This window comes from Lates calcarifer, linkage group LG19 (assembly GCF_001640805.2).
Source record: "Lates calcarifer isolate ASB-BC8 linkage group LG19, TLL_Latcal_v3, whole genome shotgun sequence".
NCBI lineage: Eukaryota > Metazoa > Chordata > Actinopteri > Centropomidae > Lates > Lates calcarifer.
In genome coordinates, this window is record NC_066851.1 from 2,733,412 (window position 1) to 2,750,279 (window position 16,868).

General features: G+C 40.2%; 2 protein-coding genes across 3 annotated transcripts; one reads left to right on the forward strand and one right to left on the reverse strand.

Annotated features, from left to right (window-relative positions):
• Positions 1–798: 798 nt before the first annotated feature.
• On the reverse strand, positions 799–3,688 carry LOC108897880 (uncharacterized). The gene is made up of 4 exons (XM_018697681.2): positions 3,479–3,688; positions 1,589–2,574; positions 1,431–1,499; positions 799–1,343 (listed from the first exon to the last, which is right to left on the reverse strand). The coding sequence occupies exons 1-2, from the start codon at positions 3,549–3,551 to the stop codon at positions 1,928–1,930; spliced, it is 720 nt and encodes a 239-aa protein (XP_018553197.1). The 5' UTR covers positions 3,552–3,688; the 3' UTR covers positions 799–1,343; positions 1,431–1,499; positions 1,589–1,927.
• A 4,837-nt stretch (positions 3,689–8,525) lies between these two features.
• Positions 8,526–16,800, forward strand: jkamp (jnk1/mapk8 associated membrane protein). 2 transcript variants are annotated; one of them, XM_018697692.2, is made up of 7 exons: positions 8,526–8,661; positions 9,285–9,364; positions 11,685–11,839; positions 12,512–12,718; positions 12,832–13,013; positions 13,128–13,204; positions 14,621–16,800. In XM_018697692.2, the coding sequence occupies exons 1-7, from the start codon at positions 8,658–8,660 to the stop codon at positions 14,837–14,839; spliced, it is 924 nt and encodes a 307-aa protein (XP_018553208.1). In that variant the 5' UTR covers positions 8,526–8,657; the 3' UTR covers positions 14,840–16,800. The 2 variants fall into 2 exon arrangements, with proteins under 2 accessions (XP_018553208.1, XP_018553209.1); XM_018697693.2 differs by having other exon boundaries at positions 12,518–12,718.
• Positions 16,801–16,868: the final 68 nt, after the last annotated feature.

Here is a 16,868-nt window from a genome sequence, read left to right on the forward strand (position 1 = left end):
GGAAGAAGAAAATTGAATTGTAAATTGAATGAGCTGTTACATGTTTAGTCTGTGGTTAAAGCAAATTATTGGATTGATACAACAGATGATGAGAGACACTCACACACAGGTTCAAATGTGTTGATATCAGAACAAACACAAACTGTATTTTCATATGGAAAAGAATTTATCCAGAACAAACATATAAATGATGTGTTTACACAGACAATATGTATAATATATATTGCATATTGTTGATGATAATAAACAGATGAGATGATGTTCTGATAGTTCAGGATGACAAACTGTGAAGTGTGATGCTGATGCTGCAGATGAGGACACATCTGGAAACAGGTAAAGACATTAGTATCAGTTAATAACTTCAACAGTGAAGTAACAGGAAGAAGTGATGAGAATAAATTTTGAACATAGAATAATACTCATCTTTTTCTCCACGATGGTTCACAGCTGTAAAAGACAAATAAAAGACAGGACGTTCACACTACTGATCCAAGATATTTAGATGATATCAGAGAATAAATGAAAACTTATCGTGTTAAAGAGAACGTTCACAGTGCCTCTGTGTCCTGGTCTCAGTCTGGACTTGCTAAAAGACAAATGACAAACAGAGACAGTTAATAAACAACTTCAGCAACCAGACCAGATATTTAGCTGTTTAAGATTCTGATAAAACAGATAAAGATATTAGTATCAGTTAATAACTTCAATCCAGTGAAGTAATCAGTGATAGATAGTAGATGAGTAATATAAATTCTGACAGTAACATAGAATAATACTCATCTTTTTCTCCATGATGGTTCACAGACTCAGTCTGCTGTAAAAGACAAATAAAAGACAAGAGGAAATAAGTGAATTAGTTTGGCAACAGGGTTCACAGAGAAACTACTGATCCAAGATATTTAGATGATATCAGAGAATAAATAAAAACTTATCTTTGTTAAAGAGAACGTTCACAGTGCCTCTGTGTCCTGGTCTCAGTCTGGACTTGTTTCTTCCTCTTTCTAAAAGACAAATGACAAACAGAGACAGTTAATAAACAACTTCAGCAACCAGACCAGATATTTAGCTGTTTAAGATTCTGATAATAACTGAGAATAAATATTCACTCATCTTTTTATAGGAGATGGTTGACACTGACTCAGTCTCCTCTAAAAGACAAATAAAAGACAAGAGGAAATAAGTGAATAAGTTCAGCAACGAGGTTCACAGAGAAACTACTGATCCACTATCACAGAGTAAATGTTGACTTATCTTTGTTAATGAGAGGGTTCACAGTGAATGTTGTCTCTGATGGTCCTCCTCTTCCTCTTCTTTTTTCCTCCTCAGGTTGTTTCCCTCCATCTCTGTAAAAGATTTGTCAGAGTAACAGTTAATAACTTCAACAGTGAAGTAACAGTGGAGAAGTGATGAGAAGAATAATAATAACATACCTGTCTTTTTATAGAAGGTTGACATTGGACGGCTGTCTCATCGTCTCTCGTGTCATCGTCTCTTTTCTCCTGTAAACACAAACAGCTGATGAGTAAGGAAACAAACCTTCATGTATTTGTGTATTTTCTACATTATAAATGCAATATACTGAACTCACAGATTCTCTGTTTCCATCTTTCACAAACAGATGAGTGTTTGTCACTGCTGGCTCCAGGTAGATGTTAAGTTCCTTCAGTGTTGTCTGAGGAGAGCTCAGCTCTCAGTTCTCTGTGGCTTAGCTGAGGTTTCCATCGTGTCAGACAGGTCAGCTCCAAGTAATAAAGAAAGGTGCATGAAGCACCGGTGCAGGACACACTGACCTGTGCTCCACAGCCACGATCAACAAACTATTTACATATTTACAGTTTACTCCTCCAGTCAAATGGGCCCTGGTGCAAGATGCTACCAGAGGCCTCACCGCCAGCTCTGAGGAGTAAAAATAACCCCAGCTATCCCATCACAGTCTGAGGCGTTTGCTCGGTGGAGGCAGAGTGATGGTGCTGCTGCTGCTTGTCTCTTTCACAGGGTCGTTCCTCCTCTTCCTCTTCTTCCCCTGTGTGACCAAACACCGCCTGGACCCCTTAGGAAAGTGACAGAGGACTGACATGATGATGTGTCTGTCTGCTCCGTAGTCAGTCACTCTCCAGCGGTTCATCTTCTCGCTCCCGTCAGAGTCGTACACGGGTGAGATGACTCTGGTCACGGTCCTGCCGCCGACCTCCAGGCGTCGGATGCGGTTCCTGTGGTCGACCTGCAGCGCTCCCAGCTCCATTTGCTCAGGATGAACTGGGAACAGTAGAGATGGAGGAGCAGAGCTGGACCCTGCAGGAGGCGCCATCATTCCTGCTGGTCCTTCCATCGGAGGAGACGGTCTGGTGTTCTCCCTCTGCTCCTGCTCCACGTGACTGAAGGGCGTGGCCATCTCACAAGAGCGAAGGAATCCTCTGAACGGAATGAGAGGAAAGTCCTTGGAGCCTGTGATGAGGCTGTGATACAGGCTCAGGATGGACTGTCTCATGGAGTCGATGTTGGTGCTGGTCAGAGGACGGTTCCTCAGGTTGGTCACCATCAGCTGAAGGACTCGTCCTGGCAGAGGCAGAGCAGCTACATGGGAAGAACCAGTCACACTGGTCAGGACTGGACTCATTAAAGCCTGGATTAACAAGTCCGAGTGTCTGACTGACATCATCATTTCACAGAGAGGAATAGAAACACTCACAGCCAAAGTCTTATTTAACATTATTCATGTGGTTCAAGCCCAGCATGAAGAATGTGAACTGTTATATGTTAAAAATACATGTATGAAACACAACATGACATTAAACTGCTTTCTGTTTATCACTGAACATTTTGAAATCAGTTCTTGTGTCAGACTCTGACTCTTCATATAAATGAAATAGTTACATTTCACAATACACATATATTCAATCATATTTAAAGCTAATGTCTCTAAACTGTCTGGTGTATGGACATTTTCCAAATGTAACCAACTCTGTTACCACGTCCTGATAAAACGGACCACTCTGACGTCAGACGTCTGTACCTGGTTCCTACCACCAACACATGACGTCGTCTCCATGGCGCGAGGAACATACACAACTTTTGGCATTCTATGAAAAACGGCCCGGTCGCCATCTTTGTCCTATACTTTCAATGTTTAACTCGACGACCCTGTCCCCCTTCTTCATAAAACAAGTTTTTTTTTTTTTTCCAATCACCGCGGGAATGCTCAGACTTTTTTCACCTGTGCTCACTCAGTATAAAATCAATTACACATAATAATTTTAGGCAGGAATTAAAAAAAGTTTAAAAACCATTAAATGCAGATAAATGTGATAGCTGATGCTGTCCTGGGGAAAAAAAATACTCAACCAAACAAAATCCAATAACTTGTATAAACAGGCTATTATATATATTTATTTACAATATTTTATTAATTTAATTTATAATTAACTACTTTCTTATTCTCTATTTTAAAACGATATAGAACAAAGATGTTTGTGCTTACCATAGCGGTGATCCAGCAGAACGATGCCGATAGTCAGCAGGTGTTTTTCCCGGACGAAAGCAGAGGAGGCCATGTTCTCACTGCAACAGCTGCTTTCTCACTTCCAGATGTTTAGATGTCTTCTTGTTTCCGACTTTTTCACTTCTCAACGTGGTTGAAGAGTTTGTCTCGGTCTCACAGTTCAGCTCCTGTTCAGCGCTCAGGTGCAGAATCAAGTCCGAATTTTGGAATCTGCTTTTATAGGAGCATCTGGACACGTCAGACCTCATCACCATGACTACCTGTCAAACCTCACTTATATTAGTTTCATGTTTTTCATTTTTTATTTTAGTTATAATCAATTAATGAACTAAATAATTAACCCTCATGTTGTGTTCATTTCATGTTAAACAATTTTGTGTTCCCGTTCAAAACTGACCGTTCCATTAAAACTCACCATAAAAACCTGTAATAATACATATTATCACCACCTGTTGTGTTAGATTTTTTAATTAACTTAAGTTCTTGTGAATATTACAAGTTTTTCTTTATGTTCATAGTGGCCTGTGTGCCTCATTGAGCTGAGCTTATACACATGAAATCGAGTTCTAAAAAACATAATTTCCGGATTATTTTGACTATAAATAATCAGATGACACATGGTATTCTGGTAATTACAGAGTACTTTGAGTCAAAGTTACAAGAACATTTGTTTTGAAATGCGCGTGTGTGCGTCTGTCCATCTGACAAATGAGGATGTATCTGAGCTCAGTTTTTATTGTTCATCAATTGTTGTCTCCCCTATTCATTTCTAATGGACGGTCATTTTTGACCGGAACATTAAGAGTGTATAAACGTTGAATAAAATTGTATGCAAATCAATACAATTTATTTTGTGTGTTCAAATCCTCTTTGTGGACAAAGTCATGGAATCTTAGGTCAATCTGAACACATTAACTACTTTTTTTCAGAGATAAAACTTTTAAATCGGTCAAATTTGACCGGAACACAACATGATGGATTAATTAACATAATTTGTTTTAATCTAATGGCAAAAAACACGAGTTAATATAACAATAGCCTAATAATAAACGATAGTAATAAACTGAACATCTCCTATTAAACAGAAATAAGCACTTTTCTGTCACATGTGATGATAGTAATTTCTCCTCTGTTGCTTCTATATTTTTCACTGGCTGATTGTTAGATTTACATTTGTCGATACCATGAGAAAGACAGAGAGACGGACAGCTCCATAGTCCTCCTGACAGACGGAGTTTATATTAAAGAGGAAAAGTGATTTAAAGATTAGTTGTCCCCCGTTGTGGCAGCTGTGGGTAGAAGTCTAGACATGATGAAGTGTTTACCTGGAAAGCGATCTGAATCTGCACTGCAAGCCTGTCAAAATGGAGGAAAAGAAAAACTTTATTCCTCCTGATGATCGGGCCTTCAGGTGGTCAGAGGTGCGTCACGTCATTTCTCCCTTTAAACCCGCCTCATACACAGAGACACTGTATTTTTGATCTCGCAGCTTTTTGTTTCTTTTAGGTTTAACATAGGATACTTTGATAAAACATTCTTTTTTATTTTTATTTTTGAGTAGTTAATGAACTTCCTGTTATTAATTTTTATTTGCAGACTGTAAAGGAGAAGACGAACAACGGTACCAGATCAACTTCACTGTGAGTGTTCAACAAATCTTTATGTTTGTGGAAGAAGAATTTAAATATGTGTGTCTGATTCCTTCATATGTACAGTGGGAAGGATTTCATGTGTTAACAGTCATTATGATGCTGTCAGAGCAGAATCTGATGTGATTTTCTTTGTATTAATCTGTCCTCCTCGGCCAGATTGACCTCACAGGTTCCAACAGGGATCCCTGGTACCCGATCTCCCTTCATTGCATCGACCTTTAGGGCTACAGTGAGTACCTGACCTGATGCCTATCTGGGCAGTGGGTGACGTCTCTGTAACAGTTAATACAGCAGCACATAGAGCTGTGTCAAAATGAGTCAGACCGTATTATATAATATTTGATTAAAAAAAGAGAGAGATAGAGATAATGTGAGAGCAGAAAAGTTTCACCAACAGTAAATGTCTGTTTTTTGTGTGTGTCAGTCCCAATCCACCTACAGACTGGATGAGTTTACAGATTCAACTTCATTCTCACTGCATAAAGTACATACAGTTGTGCATCTAACCAGTGCAAAAAAAGTGCAAAATAGGGGGGAAAAAAAGGTTAAAGGCATGATGAAGATCTGAACTAGGCCTATCTGAACGAGTACGAGCTCTAGAAGATAGAAAAGCACACTAGAGATAAGAAAAATCCTTCACAACAAGCATGTCCTGTTTTTGCCAAGTGGCCGTTGTCCTGCCCACTCTCTGACTACAGAGCTCAGCAACACGTTGCTGGTCCTTACAGAGTACTCTGCAAAATTTGGAAAACAATAATAATATATATTTTTTAAAAGGCTGTTCAAAGAGCCACAAATTACAAGGTGAGAACAATGTTAAAGCTTTCAGATGTGATCTGAAACAAAACAGAAAGTAATATTGAGATGTTGATTTTTTTATTATTTTTTTTAGCATTCCTAAATCAAATTCAAGTAAATAAATAAATAAATAAAATGAAATGCTGCAAGCAACAAGCAACAGTGGGGTCAAGGGTCAAAGACCAATCCAATATGCTGAGGCAGCTCCTCCTGTTGAACAGCTGTCCATAATATTACTTTGTCTATCATTATCCTTGGGTTAGGGATACTCTGCACATACAGAGTCTCAGCATTTATTGTATGGACATTTCTTGTTGCACAGATATGTTCTATGGTACAGCTCACTTTAGTTCCAGGTTAGCAGGCATGTTGCTATGTCATGTTGCCCAAATTAATACTTTATTTATGTCCCCTAGTGCTTAGTCAACTTTGCTTTATTCGTTGTTACATGATGACAACCTCAAACTTTTTAGATCAATCTGCATAGTTCTCTGCAGTGCTGTAATTGTGACCTTTTTCTATTTACTTTATTCTCAAGCCCCACCATATTGGTTGGATGATGTAATGACATGGGTGGTTGTCATTACACCTAAGATAAGATGATCCTTTATTAGTGCCACAGTGGGGAAATTTACATTGTTGCAGCAGCAACACAGAAAAAGGCAAGATGTAAAACAGATAATGTAAAACAATATCTAAAAAAAAAAAACCTATAAACAGTATGAACAGGACTATGTACAGAGTAACAAATTGGATTTGAATACTAATATATTGACCAATTCTCCACAGCTGCTGAATGAAAATACTGTCAATAGTCCAACACAGTATTATAATAACAAAGTTGTACTGTGCCTGACTCAGACATGTGCTCATATCACTGACACAGTTCAGCATACAATGAAGAAAAACACTGCTCCCGAAAACTGTTCAATCACATGAATCATGTGTGTGAAGTCATTTTCATGATTTTATGATATCAAATAGATGTTTCGTAATGAATTTCTCAGTAGTTATAAAATGTCAGTGTCCTCTGGATCATTTGAGTGTCGTCCCACCTCTGCCCTCTGCCCAGTCGTTGATTTAACATAGAATCATGCTGGTGTGTTGGTGGCCTCAGAGTCTTAACTGTTGCTTATTAATTTAAAATACAGCAACTGTGAGCACATGATGGAGGGTAAGATTTCATTTCAGATTTTTTTTCAGATATGTAATTTTTAACACGTCTAACACAATGCATACCTTGATTGATAATATAGGGGGATTGTGGCTACAAGAAAAGCAACTTATCTCACACCACGTTGTTGCGGTCTTACCAAGTCAAATGAGCATTTTTATTTTCATGGTTAATGAGAACTTTATGTACTTACATAAATGTGCCGTATATACTGAGTGATGTAAAGAAATAAAATTCATGATAATCTCAAGAAACAATGCACACCTTGTGAACTCTACATGTATGGAATAATAGGAAAGACAGGATGTGTCGTGGGGACTGGGGACACAGGAGTGAGGACCCAAACGTAAACACCAACTCAAGGCTCAGGTACAGCTAAGATTTATTTTATGAACATAAAAGAACAAAAAACGTACTGTCCAGTACAGCAGGCAAAAGTCCAAAATACAAAATTCCACAGAGGGAGGTAGCAAACACAGGGAACACACAGGGAAGACACAAAAAACATAATAAATCCTCCAACAACTGAAAAGGGAAGAGACAAGACATATAAACACACGCAGGCAAATTAACCAAATGAAACACACAAGAAAAAACAAAAAGACAAGAAGCACAAGAGACAAACCAGGAAAAGTAACTACAAAATAAAACAGTGTGGAAGATATAAAGCACAAGAGAAACAAGTAGAAGGATTATCAAAATGAAACAGTAACTAAAAGTCTCTCTAGGGACAGGTCATGACTGGATGACCTTAATCAAGAAGCTTTGATAATAGACCTTCAAACTGTATCTTGTGTAAATAAAAATATGTGATATTGTCTAATTCTTGTACAGTCTATGCCTCTTATGCGGGACAGTGTATCGGGCACTGTTGGATGTAAATCTTTACCCTAATAGGTCTTGAGGATTTGTTAAGTGTTAGTTGCTTTGGATGAAAGTGTCAGCTAATTTATTCAGTGTAGCTCAAAATCAAAGTCTGAAATTGATGTGAAATTTATGAGAATGTCAAGTAAATAATAATATGATATCCAGCTTAATATAAGGTTGCAGTGCAATGATGACCTCAACCAAACAACACTGGAAATCAAGCCAGTTCTATTCAGACACAGGCTTGGGATGGAAATGCAATTTTGTTGGGTGCCTGCTCACGTAGGAATAAAAGGGAACAAAACAGCAGACAAAATAGCATAATATATTGCTTAGAATTTAGTGAGTGATTTTTATTTATTTATTTGTTGATTAAAAATTTAGATTTCTTGTTTTGTTTTGTTTTTGGTCTGATGATGTGAAGTAGTCCAGGGATAGTAATTCATACAGCACACAGTAGCACAGTGCAGTAGGTGGCGGTATTTATCCTATAAGCAATGATTTCAACCTGCCTTTGAAACCGTTAAAAAGAAGAAGAAGAAGAACAAGAAAACGTAACTTCCGACTTGTACTACCTCAATTTTCGTCCGCATCCTGGTTAGGCATCCAAATGAAAACACAGTCGCACTGAGGCGTGAACGTTGCTTTTAACCATTGTTGGTTTAAAATGGGTAAGTTAAGCTCGCCTTTCATATGATAATAGTTAGCTTGTTAAGGTAGTTTTAGCCGCCGCAGCGTACAGTAGTGTAATTTTTTACTAGCTAGCTGTGAACTAGCTGGCTAACCGCATCTTTGCACTAGCTATACAAACAGATGATTCATTAGGAAACGTATCTGTACTTAAATAAACAATACAACATACAGTATAAAAGACAACCAGATTTACTGCAGTTTAAACAGCGACTAGTGAGAGTAACGCTGTGCCTGTGGTGAATATTTGTCCCAGTTTTCTCTGAAGCTGACCTGTGGTTGCCTTGGTATCGAGCTAACAGCTAATAGCTGCTTTATGTAAACTATCAAGACATGTATCATCTCAATTTGCTGATATAGCAGTCAACTCTCTACACTGAGGCACTGACGTTCAGTCTTATGCATATCTGCCCTCTATCCTCCACAGTATTGGGGAGTATGGAAGACTGCTCAGCTGAGCTTTCATGGAAAACACCAGCTACAGGAACCGTTTAGTGTGGTTATATTGTGAAACTGTAAAACTACCTGTAGGAAAGTGCTTGTGCTGCCAAACTGCTGTGCACCGGTGCTGACTGCTGAATAAAGTGTTTGTGTTTCCTCTCAGCTGTGGCCATGAGCTCAACGTGTCCCGGCCTGTACTGTGGCAGGATGATGGTCAATGGATCCGTGGAGGGAGAGTGTGGTGTGAGTACTCAACACCATATATGTGTTTTTTTTCCCCCCAATTTGTGTATTAACATTTTCAACATATTTTTAAATGAACACAAACTGTATTGTGCTATATTAATACAGTTGGACCAACACAATGATGATAAAGCAAGGGTTGGGGCGGTAGAAGACAAAACAAAACCAAGATAAAATCAACAGTACAAGGTAGAAAGAAAAAAAATCTATATTTGGTCGGTCTGCTGCATGTTGTGTCAAGTTAGTGCAAAAGAATAAATGAATGAATAAAAGATCCCTCCATCAGTCACTCTGGGCTCCCTCAAAGGTCTAACTCAACAAGCCTTTAGTTATGAACCTATGTCTTTCTAGTTTGGCTAAATTAAGGACATCCTTATCCACAGTGTATGTGAGGGGGGGCTGTAGATTTCCCCTTGAGCAATATCAATCATTTTGTGAGAAGGGTAACAAAGGCAACAAAAGCCACCTCTAGTGAAGACAGGGATATTGTGTGTATAGTTAGATCGAATGATGCAGTTATGGCATTAGGTTCAATCAGTTTTCCCGTAACCTTTGATATTATTCAGGAAATATTCTCCCAGTAGAATTGTAGAGCGTGGCTGGTGCATGGTGACACCTGTCATATGTTGGATCCACATCTTTGTATATTTTTGAGAGCATAACCTGTGTCAGCTGGTGTACAGTTTTGTACTGTATTAGTCCATGTTTTGTGTAAATAGATGACTTCAAAAGCACCTTCCCACCTGATGTTTGTCTGACTGAGGGTGTGTGTGAGTGTGGGGGCATCGTCTCTCATCTGTCCAGGCTGTAGTAGAGAGATGGGACAGTCGTAACTGTAGTTAAGCTTTCAGGTTGGTATCCGGTCCAATGTACTGTGCCACATGGGCTTCAGTAAGATGTAGGCTTCTGTGACTGTCGTGTTAATGCAGTGTTATCACATTTAGAACACAGCCGCCTTTCACTACAACCTCATAGTAAACAGCGAATAGAATAATCACCTTTCTGACAGTGTCAACAAGAAAATGTATATGCTTTGTGAAAGTAGGATTCATGGCAGAGCTTGTATTAGATTGCAGTTGTTTGGACAGGTGCATATACAGCTGAGTGTCTGTTGACAGCTTGGGTCAACTGTTTCATAGTTCAGCTTTGGGAATGCTGTACCACTCAGAGACTGGTGCTAATTAGAACAAGCAGTTATTTATCTACATTGATTTTCTGGAAGTGAAACTAAACATGAAAACACCTAAACTGTGTATTGAAATGTACATTCATTTGATCAACATGCAGGGTTTGGTTCTCACTGCCTCCTGGTACTGATTTAAATGTGTCTATGGTGCTGAGTTAAATAAACTGTTACTTAATCTTGGACCAGACCTAATCTGATCTGAATTATAGCTGCTGGTTTTAAGACGACGGTAAACACTGAGTGAGAAATTGGACATTTACTGCTGGGACTTCTGATGGTGCATCGTCACTACTTCACCTCCTCCTACACCACATCCCAAAGGTGCTCTGTTGGATTGAGATCTGGCGACTGTGGAGGCCATTTGAGTACAGTGGACTCATTGTCATGTTCAAGAAAGCAGTTTGAGATGATTTGAGCTTTGTGACATGGAGCATTATCCTGCTGGAAGCAGCCATCAGAAGATGGGAACACTGTGGTCATAAAGGGATGGGCATAGTCAGCAGCAATACTCAGGTAGGCTGTGGTGTTTATTTGATGCTCAGTTGGGACTAAGGGGCCCAAAGAAAACATCGTCCACACCATTACACCACCAGCAGCAGCCTGAACCGTTGATACAAGGCGGGATGGATCCATGCTCATGTTTACCAAATTCTGTCCCTACCATCTGATCAAGATTCATCCAGACTCATCAGATCAGGCAAAGTTTTTCCAGTCTTTTATTGTCCAGCTCTGGTGACCCTGTGTGAACTGTGGCCTCAGTTTCCTGTTGTTAGCTGACAGGAGTGGCACCCAGTGTGGCTCTCTGCTGCTGTAGCCCATCTGCTTCAAGGTTCGATGTGTTGTGTGTCAGACCTTGGTTGTAACAAGTGGTTATTTGAGTTACTGTTTCCTTCCTGTCAGCTCGAACAGTCTGGGCATTCTCCTCTGACCTCTGGCATCAACAAGGCACTTGAGGAAGGTATAGAAAGGCACAGGAGATGAACCTTTTCTGAATTTCTATCATTATCTTTGTAATAAAATGTATCATGATGATACAGATTAAATTCTGGTTTCAGTTTCAGAAATGTGGTTGCTGGGCTTGCAGTGTGTTTTCATTGGCTAACCAATCCCTGCCCTCTCTGTGTGTTACGGCAGGTGTGTCCTCGTGGTGAGCGGGCTAACCTCCAGAAGGTATGTGAACGCTGCATTGAGTCCCCCGAGCTCTACGACTGGCTCTATCTGGGATTCATGGCCATGTTACCTCTGGTGCTGCATTGGTTCTTCATTGAGTGGTACTCTGGAAAGAAGAGGTGAGGTCACACACACACACACACACACACACACACACACACACATTCTCTCAGTGTAAATTTGATAGCTTGCAGTAGTTCTGATGTTAGCATAATAATGTGTGATGAAAAGAGAGAGCTGTGGTTTGTTGACTGTGTGTTCACAGTTTGACCTTTTCCTTTCAGTGCCTGACTGAGGGTGGTGATTTCAGAGCTCTCATTTTTATTTTTTTGGAAAGCCATCTAGCTACCTAGCTACTAGTAAACTGGTGGGGCGGTAGGATGGTCTGGTTAACTCCCAGTAGAATAGGACACTTCCCAAGCTTTGTCTGTAGTAGAGGCCAGAGAAAGATTCACCTCCACAGTGATACCTGTCCTGGAGTTAACCTTATCAGAGCAAAAGCAGAGCTCAGTGGTACAAGCAATATCACCACTTACGCCATCATGTTTCTTGAAGCAGGTTCCGGCTGTTGGCCACATTCTGACTGTAGCATTTGTTTTCATTTTAAATATCAGAATCTTGTACAGTGGTTTTCACAACACTAACGGAGGAGCTGAGTTTATCTCTGCATGTGTCAGAGTCTGAGCTTAGTGCTGCTCTGCAACGTGCTGCCAAATGGATTTGCTTGTTTTTTCCTGTTTGATATGTGTTATTCTGTGATGGGAAATTTGAGTTGTGTTGTTGTGTGTCAGTTCCAGTGCTCTGCTGCAGCACATCACAGCCATGTTGGAGTGCAGCGTGTCAGCTGTGGTCACTCTGCTGGTCACAGAGCCCGTGGGAATGCTCAGTATCCGCTCCTGTGGAGTCCAGATGCTGTCTGACTGGTATACCATGCTGTACAACCCCAGTCCAGACTACATCAACACAATACACTGCACCCAGGAGGCCGTCTACCCACTGTAAGTGCTGATGATGGGGGCCACAGATAAAGCATTCTTTACATTACCATTTCATCACCTTTCAGAGGTCTTCTGTTCCTGCACAGTTGCTGCGTTGTTTTTCTCCTCCTCAGCTATACCATTGTGTTAATCTACTATGCGTTCTGCTTGGTGCTGATGATGCTACTGCGCCCTCTGCTGGTGAAGAAGATCGCCTGTGGTCTGGGTAAATCTGACCGCTTCAAGAGCATCTATGCCGCTCTCTACTTCTTCCCCATCCTCACCGTGCTGCAGGCTGTGGGAGGAGGACTGCTCTGTGAGTGTGTTAACGAGTGGCTGCACACCACCACATTACACAGCTATTAATAGTCTCAGTTCAAATAAAAAAAGCTGAATTGTGCAGCTGCGAGTGACAGTTTGTGTGTTTCAGACTATGCGTTCCCCTATATCATCCTGGTCCTGTCTCTGGTCACACTGGCTGTTTACATGTCTGCCTCCGAGATACAGGTAACAACACTCACTGCACCACCTGGCTTTACAATGCTCAACAGACTAAAGTATTTTTGACACCTTTAATTTGAAGTCAACAGACTTTACCTTGAATGTCCTCAGTTTGAGAGGTTTAATGCTGGAATGTGCTACATGAGGTTTATAGTGAAGCAGTCTAAACTATAATGGTGTCATTATTCTATAGAAATTACATTGTGCAATTTACATTTACCTCATAATGATAAGTTAAAGCAAAAAAAGTCCTCTATTGTTACAGGAGTTTGCACCAGACTCTTCTTTGACAACCAGTATGTCTGTTAATATATGACAACTACCAGGCATATAACAGTCTGCATTTAAACAACAACAAAGCACAAACATTATGATCCAGCAAATGTAAATGACTCCCTGAGGGATGTCTGCTTAGGCGAGTCGGAGTCATGCTAAATGTTAATATGAGAGTCCAGAGTTGAGTCACGTGATCAAACACTGAGTGAAACTAACTAATTGTTTGCATAATATAGGTTTATATGTAAAAAGGAATGACTCTTCTTGTTGAGCCTGGTTTGTGTTTTGGGGTGTGAATAAGTGATCGGGTCTTTGGAATCAGTGCAGTACTGATCAAGAACAGTGAACCTGAACACAGAGGACAGCCACTGCAGTGTAAACAAACTGCATTTGTCCACGTCAAAGTACGTCCACTAAAGTGGTTGGTTTTGTCACTGACAGGCTCAGACTGTTATTATAATTATCTGAAAACATTATGGATATGATTGCCACAGAGACAGACCTTTTTATTAACCTGAATCATCGCTTTTTATCTCAACCAGACTCCATTGACAAAAACAGTAATTTAACTGATGAGAACACACTGTAACACCACTCCCTCGATCTGTTAGTTTGTTAGTTACTGTGTGGTATTTTGTAAAAGATCTGAATACTTTTTCTACCACTTAAAGTCAAACAATAACACAAACAAACTAATTAATGGAGGCAGTGATGATCTAGCAGCTCCTGTGTTCTGCTTGTTAAAATTACTGTTTTTGTCAATGGAGTCTAGTAGTGATTGTCTGTTCGCTGTCCTTGATCAATATTGTACTAATTCCAAAGAGTTTTGCCAAACGTGAACTCTGATTGTTACTTAGGTTAGGCTTTTAAAATATGAATCGCATTGATCTCCAGACATTTTCAGTTTTCATGGTCACATGGTTTTCATGGTTCATGGTTAATTAGATGTTTAATTTCTGCCTTCCCTGATGATATTTCTGGGCTTTCTTTATGTGTTGTTGTTTTGAAAGGTGCTATATAAAGGAGCTGAAGCAGTTGAAGTGTTTGAGAAGTATTTCAGGCAGTTGATGTGTTTGCTGAAAGCTGATCTCTCAGTGTTATTAATCTGAACCTCTGTCCTCTGTGTGTCCTCACCCTCCACCACAGTCCTTTAAAAACCTGGTTGCTAAGAAGAAGCGTCTGGTCGTCTTGTTCAGCCACTGGCTGCTCCACGCGTACGGCATCATCTCCATCTCCAGACTGGACAAGCTGGAGCAGGATCTGCCGCTGCTGGCCCTCGTGCCCGGTCCTGCCCTGTTCTACATCGCCACGGCTAAGTTCACCGAGCCCAGCCGCATCCTGTCTGAGGGCGGCAACGGACACTGAGCCGGGTTCAACAGAAAGTAAAGTTGCTACAGTCAAATCCATCAGCTTCTAATGCGTCATTAATAATGGGTCATTAATAATCCAGTGGGTTTTCAGTGGGCTTCACTCTCTGGCCTTTAGTGTGGTCAAACTAGCTCCACCAGTTAGTGGCCATATAGTGACAACATCATGAAGTTTTCAGTTGGATGCTGAAGAACTATCTCTGATTATCTAAACAGGACAGATGGACACGACTGAACAGCATCTTATTTAAACTGTTAAATACACAAACCTTCCCCTGGGAGGAAGACGCCATGAAAACCAGCTCTTCACTCTTTCCACAGCCCAGGTTCAGAACTGCCCACTGAGCACTCATTAACTGTTCACAACATTTCTTGTCAGCATGGTTGTAACTTATGATTCTATTTATTCTAAGTAGATTAATCTATTAATCATTTTTAATTAATTCTGCTGTAATCCAGAAAAGTAAGAACAAATGCCAGTGACAGGTTTTTAAACACAGTCCAACGTGATGTGTTCAGATGGGCCATTTAGTTTTACACAGTGTCCAAATAAATAAAGTCAGTTCAGAGTGAGAGAAGAGCAAATCAGCAGATGCTACCAGTGAAGAGGCAGTTCATTTATTATTGATACATTTTCTGGATTAATTATTCCCATCTTACCTGTCTGCCTTATATTCATTGACATGTGCTGAGAGATGTTTTTAGCATGTTTGTGAATGTTGTACATGTTCCTGTAAATACAGTAAATGTATATAAATGAAGACTGACTGGCCTGGTGACTCAGACCACCTCAGGTTTTGATGAGGAGATTCACCGGGCCTCATGTATTTATATCAAAGTGCAATAGAAGCACACCACCTCAGACACATCCAGCCTGGGGAGGGTCAGCCCTGCTATCTGTCACAGTCACAGAGCTGAGCAGCCATTTCCCTGAGAGCAAAAAACCTTCAGACCTTGAAAAGTCTGAAGGTTTTCCCAGAATCCAAAGACTTGTCAGTCATCTGTCTCAAATGATGGAAATAAAGATTTGTAAGCAGCTTTTTGAAGCGTTTTTTACAAATCGAAATCAGGACTGTAGCTGGAGCTGACACATGACTTTGTTTGATTTGCACAAAACTAATTTAAAAAGTTGTATTAACATGTTTGTTTACACATGACCGTAAATAAGAGGCAGAGACGGGGTGAGAGGAGGAGAGACGTGTAAATAGTGCCACCACGTGTGTATTTTAGTGAACCTGGTTGTATTTGTCCTACAGATGAAATATGACATACACAGAAACAGCTGGTTGTGTATTTCGCTGTGTATGTTTGTCATCCTTGAACCAAGCTGTAATCATTCACACGGCCTTCAGTGGGTTTCTGAGTTGAAGCAGCTGATGTACTGTACATATATATTACTGTAAATATATGAATGCTTGTAAATGTTGTTCTGCAGTTATGCTCACAAGCTCACATTGCAGTGAGTAAAGCAGCAATCCTTCCTGTTTGATTTCACGCAACACCTGATACTACATGTTACACTACAAATCTCCAGCCTCATAAACACACAGCAGCAAACAAACAATGTGGTTTCCTGAATGCAGAGAGATTCTGTACTTCCTGAAAGAGCAGACATCCCTGTGGACTGGAGACATTTTACAGCCTCATGCAAATCTAATCTAAATCTAATCTTCCACACCAGGAACCTGTTCATAGACAGTTTTACTGTGAAAACCTGATTGACCTGCTCCACTAGTCCATGTTGTAGAGAGAGGAGGGTTTTACTCTGCAAAGTAAACCAGATAACTTAGTCAACCTGCCTGTGCTAACAGTGGGTGTATTTGCCTGTTGTAAACACAGTTATGTTCCGTTGCTTGTTCACACTTTGGGTGTTAGAAAATGACGTTCACGTGTGAGCTGTTGTGAACGCAGAAGCTTCCTGTTGCTTCTAAGAATAAAGTGGAGTCATGCTGAAAACAACTGACAGAGCCTGGACTTTTTAATTCTATTTCTCTTGTGTAGTGTATTGCAGGACCTTCTGAACCTGC

Coding starts and splice junctions, on each gene's coding strand:
- LOC108897880 (XM_018697681.2), bottom strand. CDS start 3,551: ATGGCCTCCTCTGCTTTCGTCCGGGAAAAACACCTGCTGACTATCGGC. Junction 2,575..3,478: donor TCTGCTGGATCACCGCTATG/GTAAGCACAAAC, acceptor CTTCCCATGTAG/CTGCTCTGCCTCTGCCAGGA.
- jkamp (XM_018697692.2), top strand. Junction 12,719..12,831: donor CAGGAGGCCGTCTACCCACT/GTAAGTGCTGAT, acceptor TCTCCTCCTCAG/CTATACCATTGTGTTAATCT. Junction 13,205..14,620: donor TGTCTGCCTCCGAGATACAG/GTAACAACACTC, acceptor CCTCCACCACAG/TCCTTTAAAAACCTGGTTGC.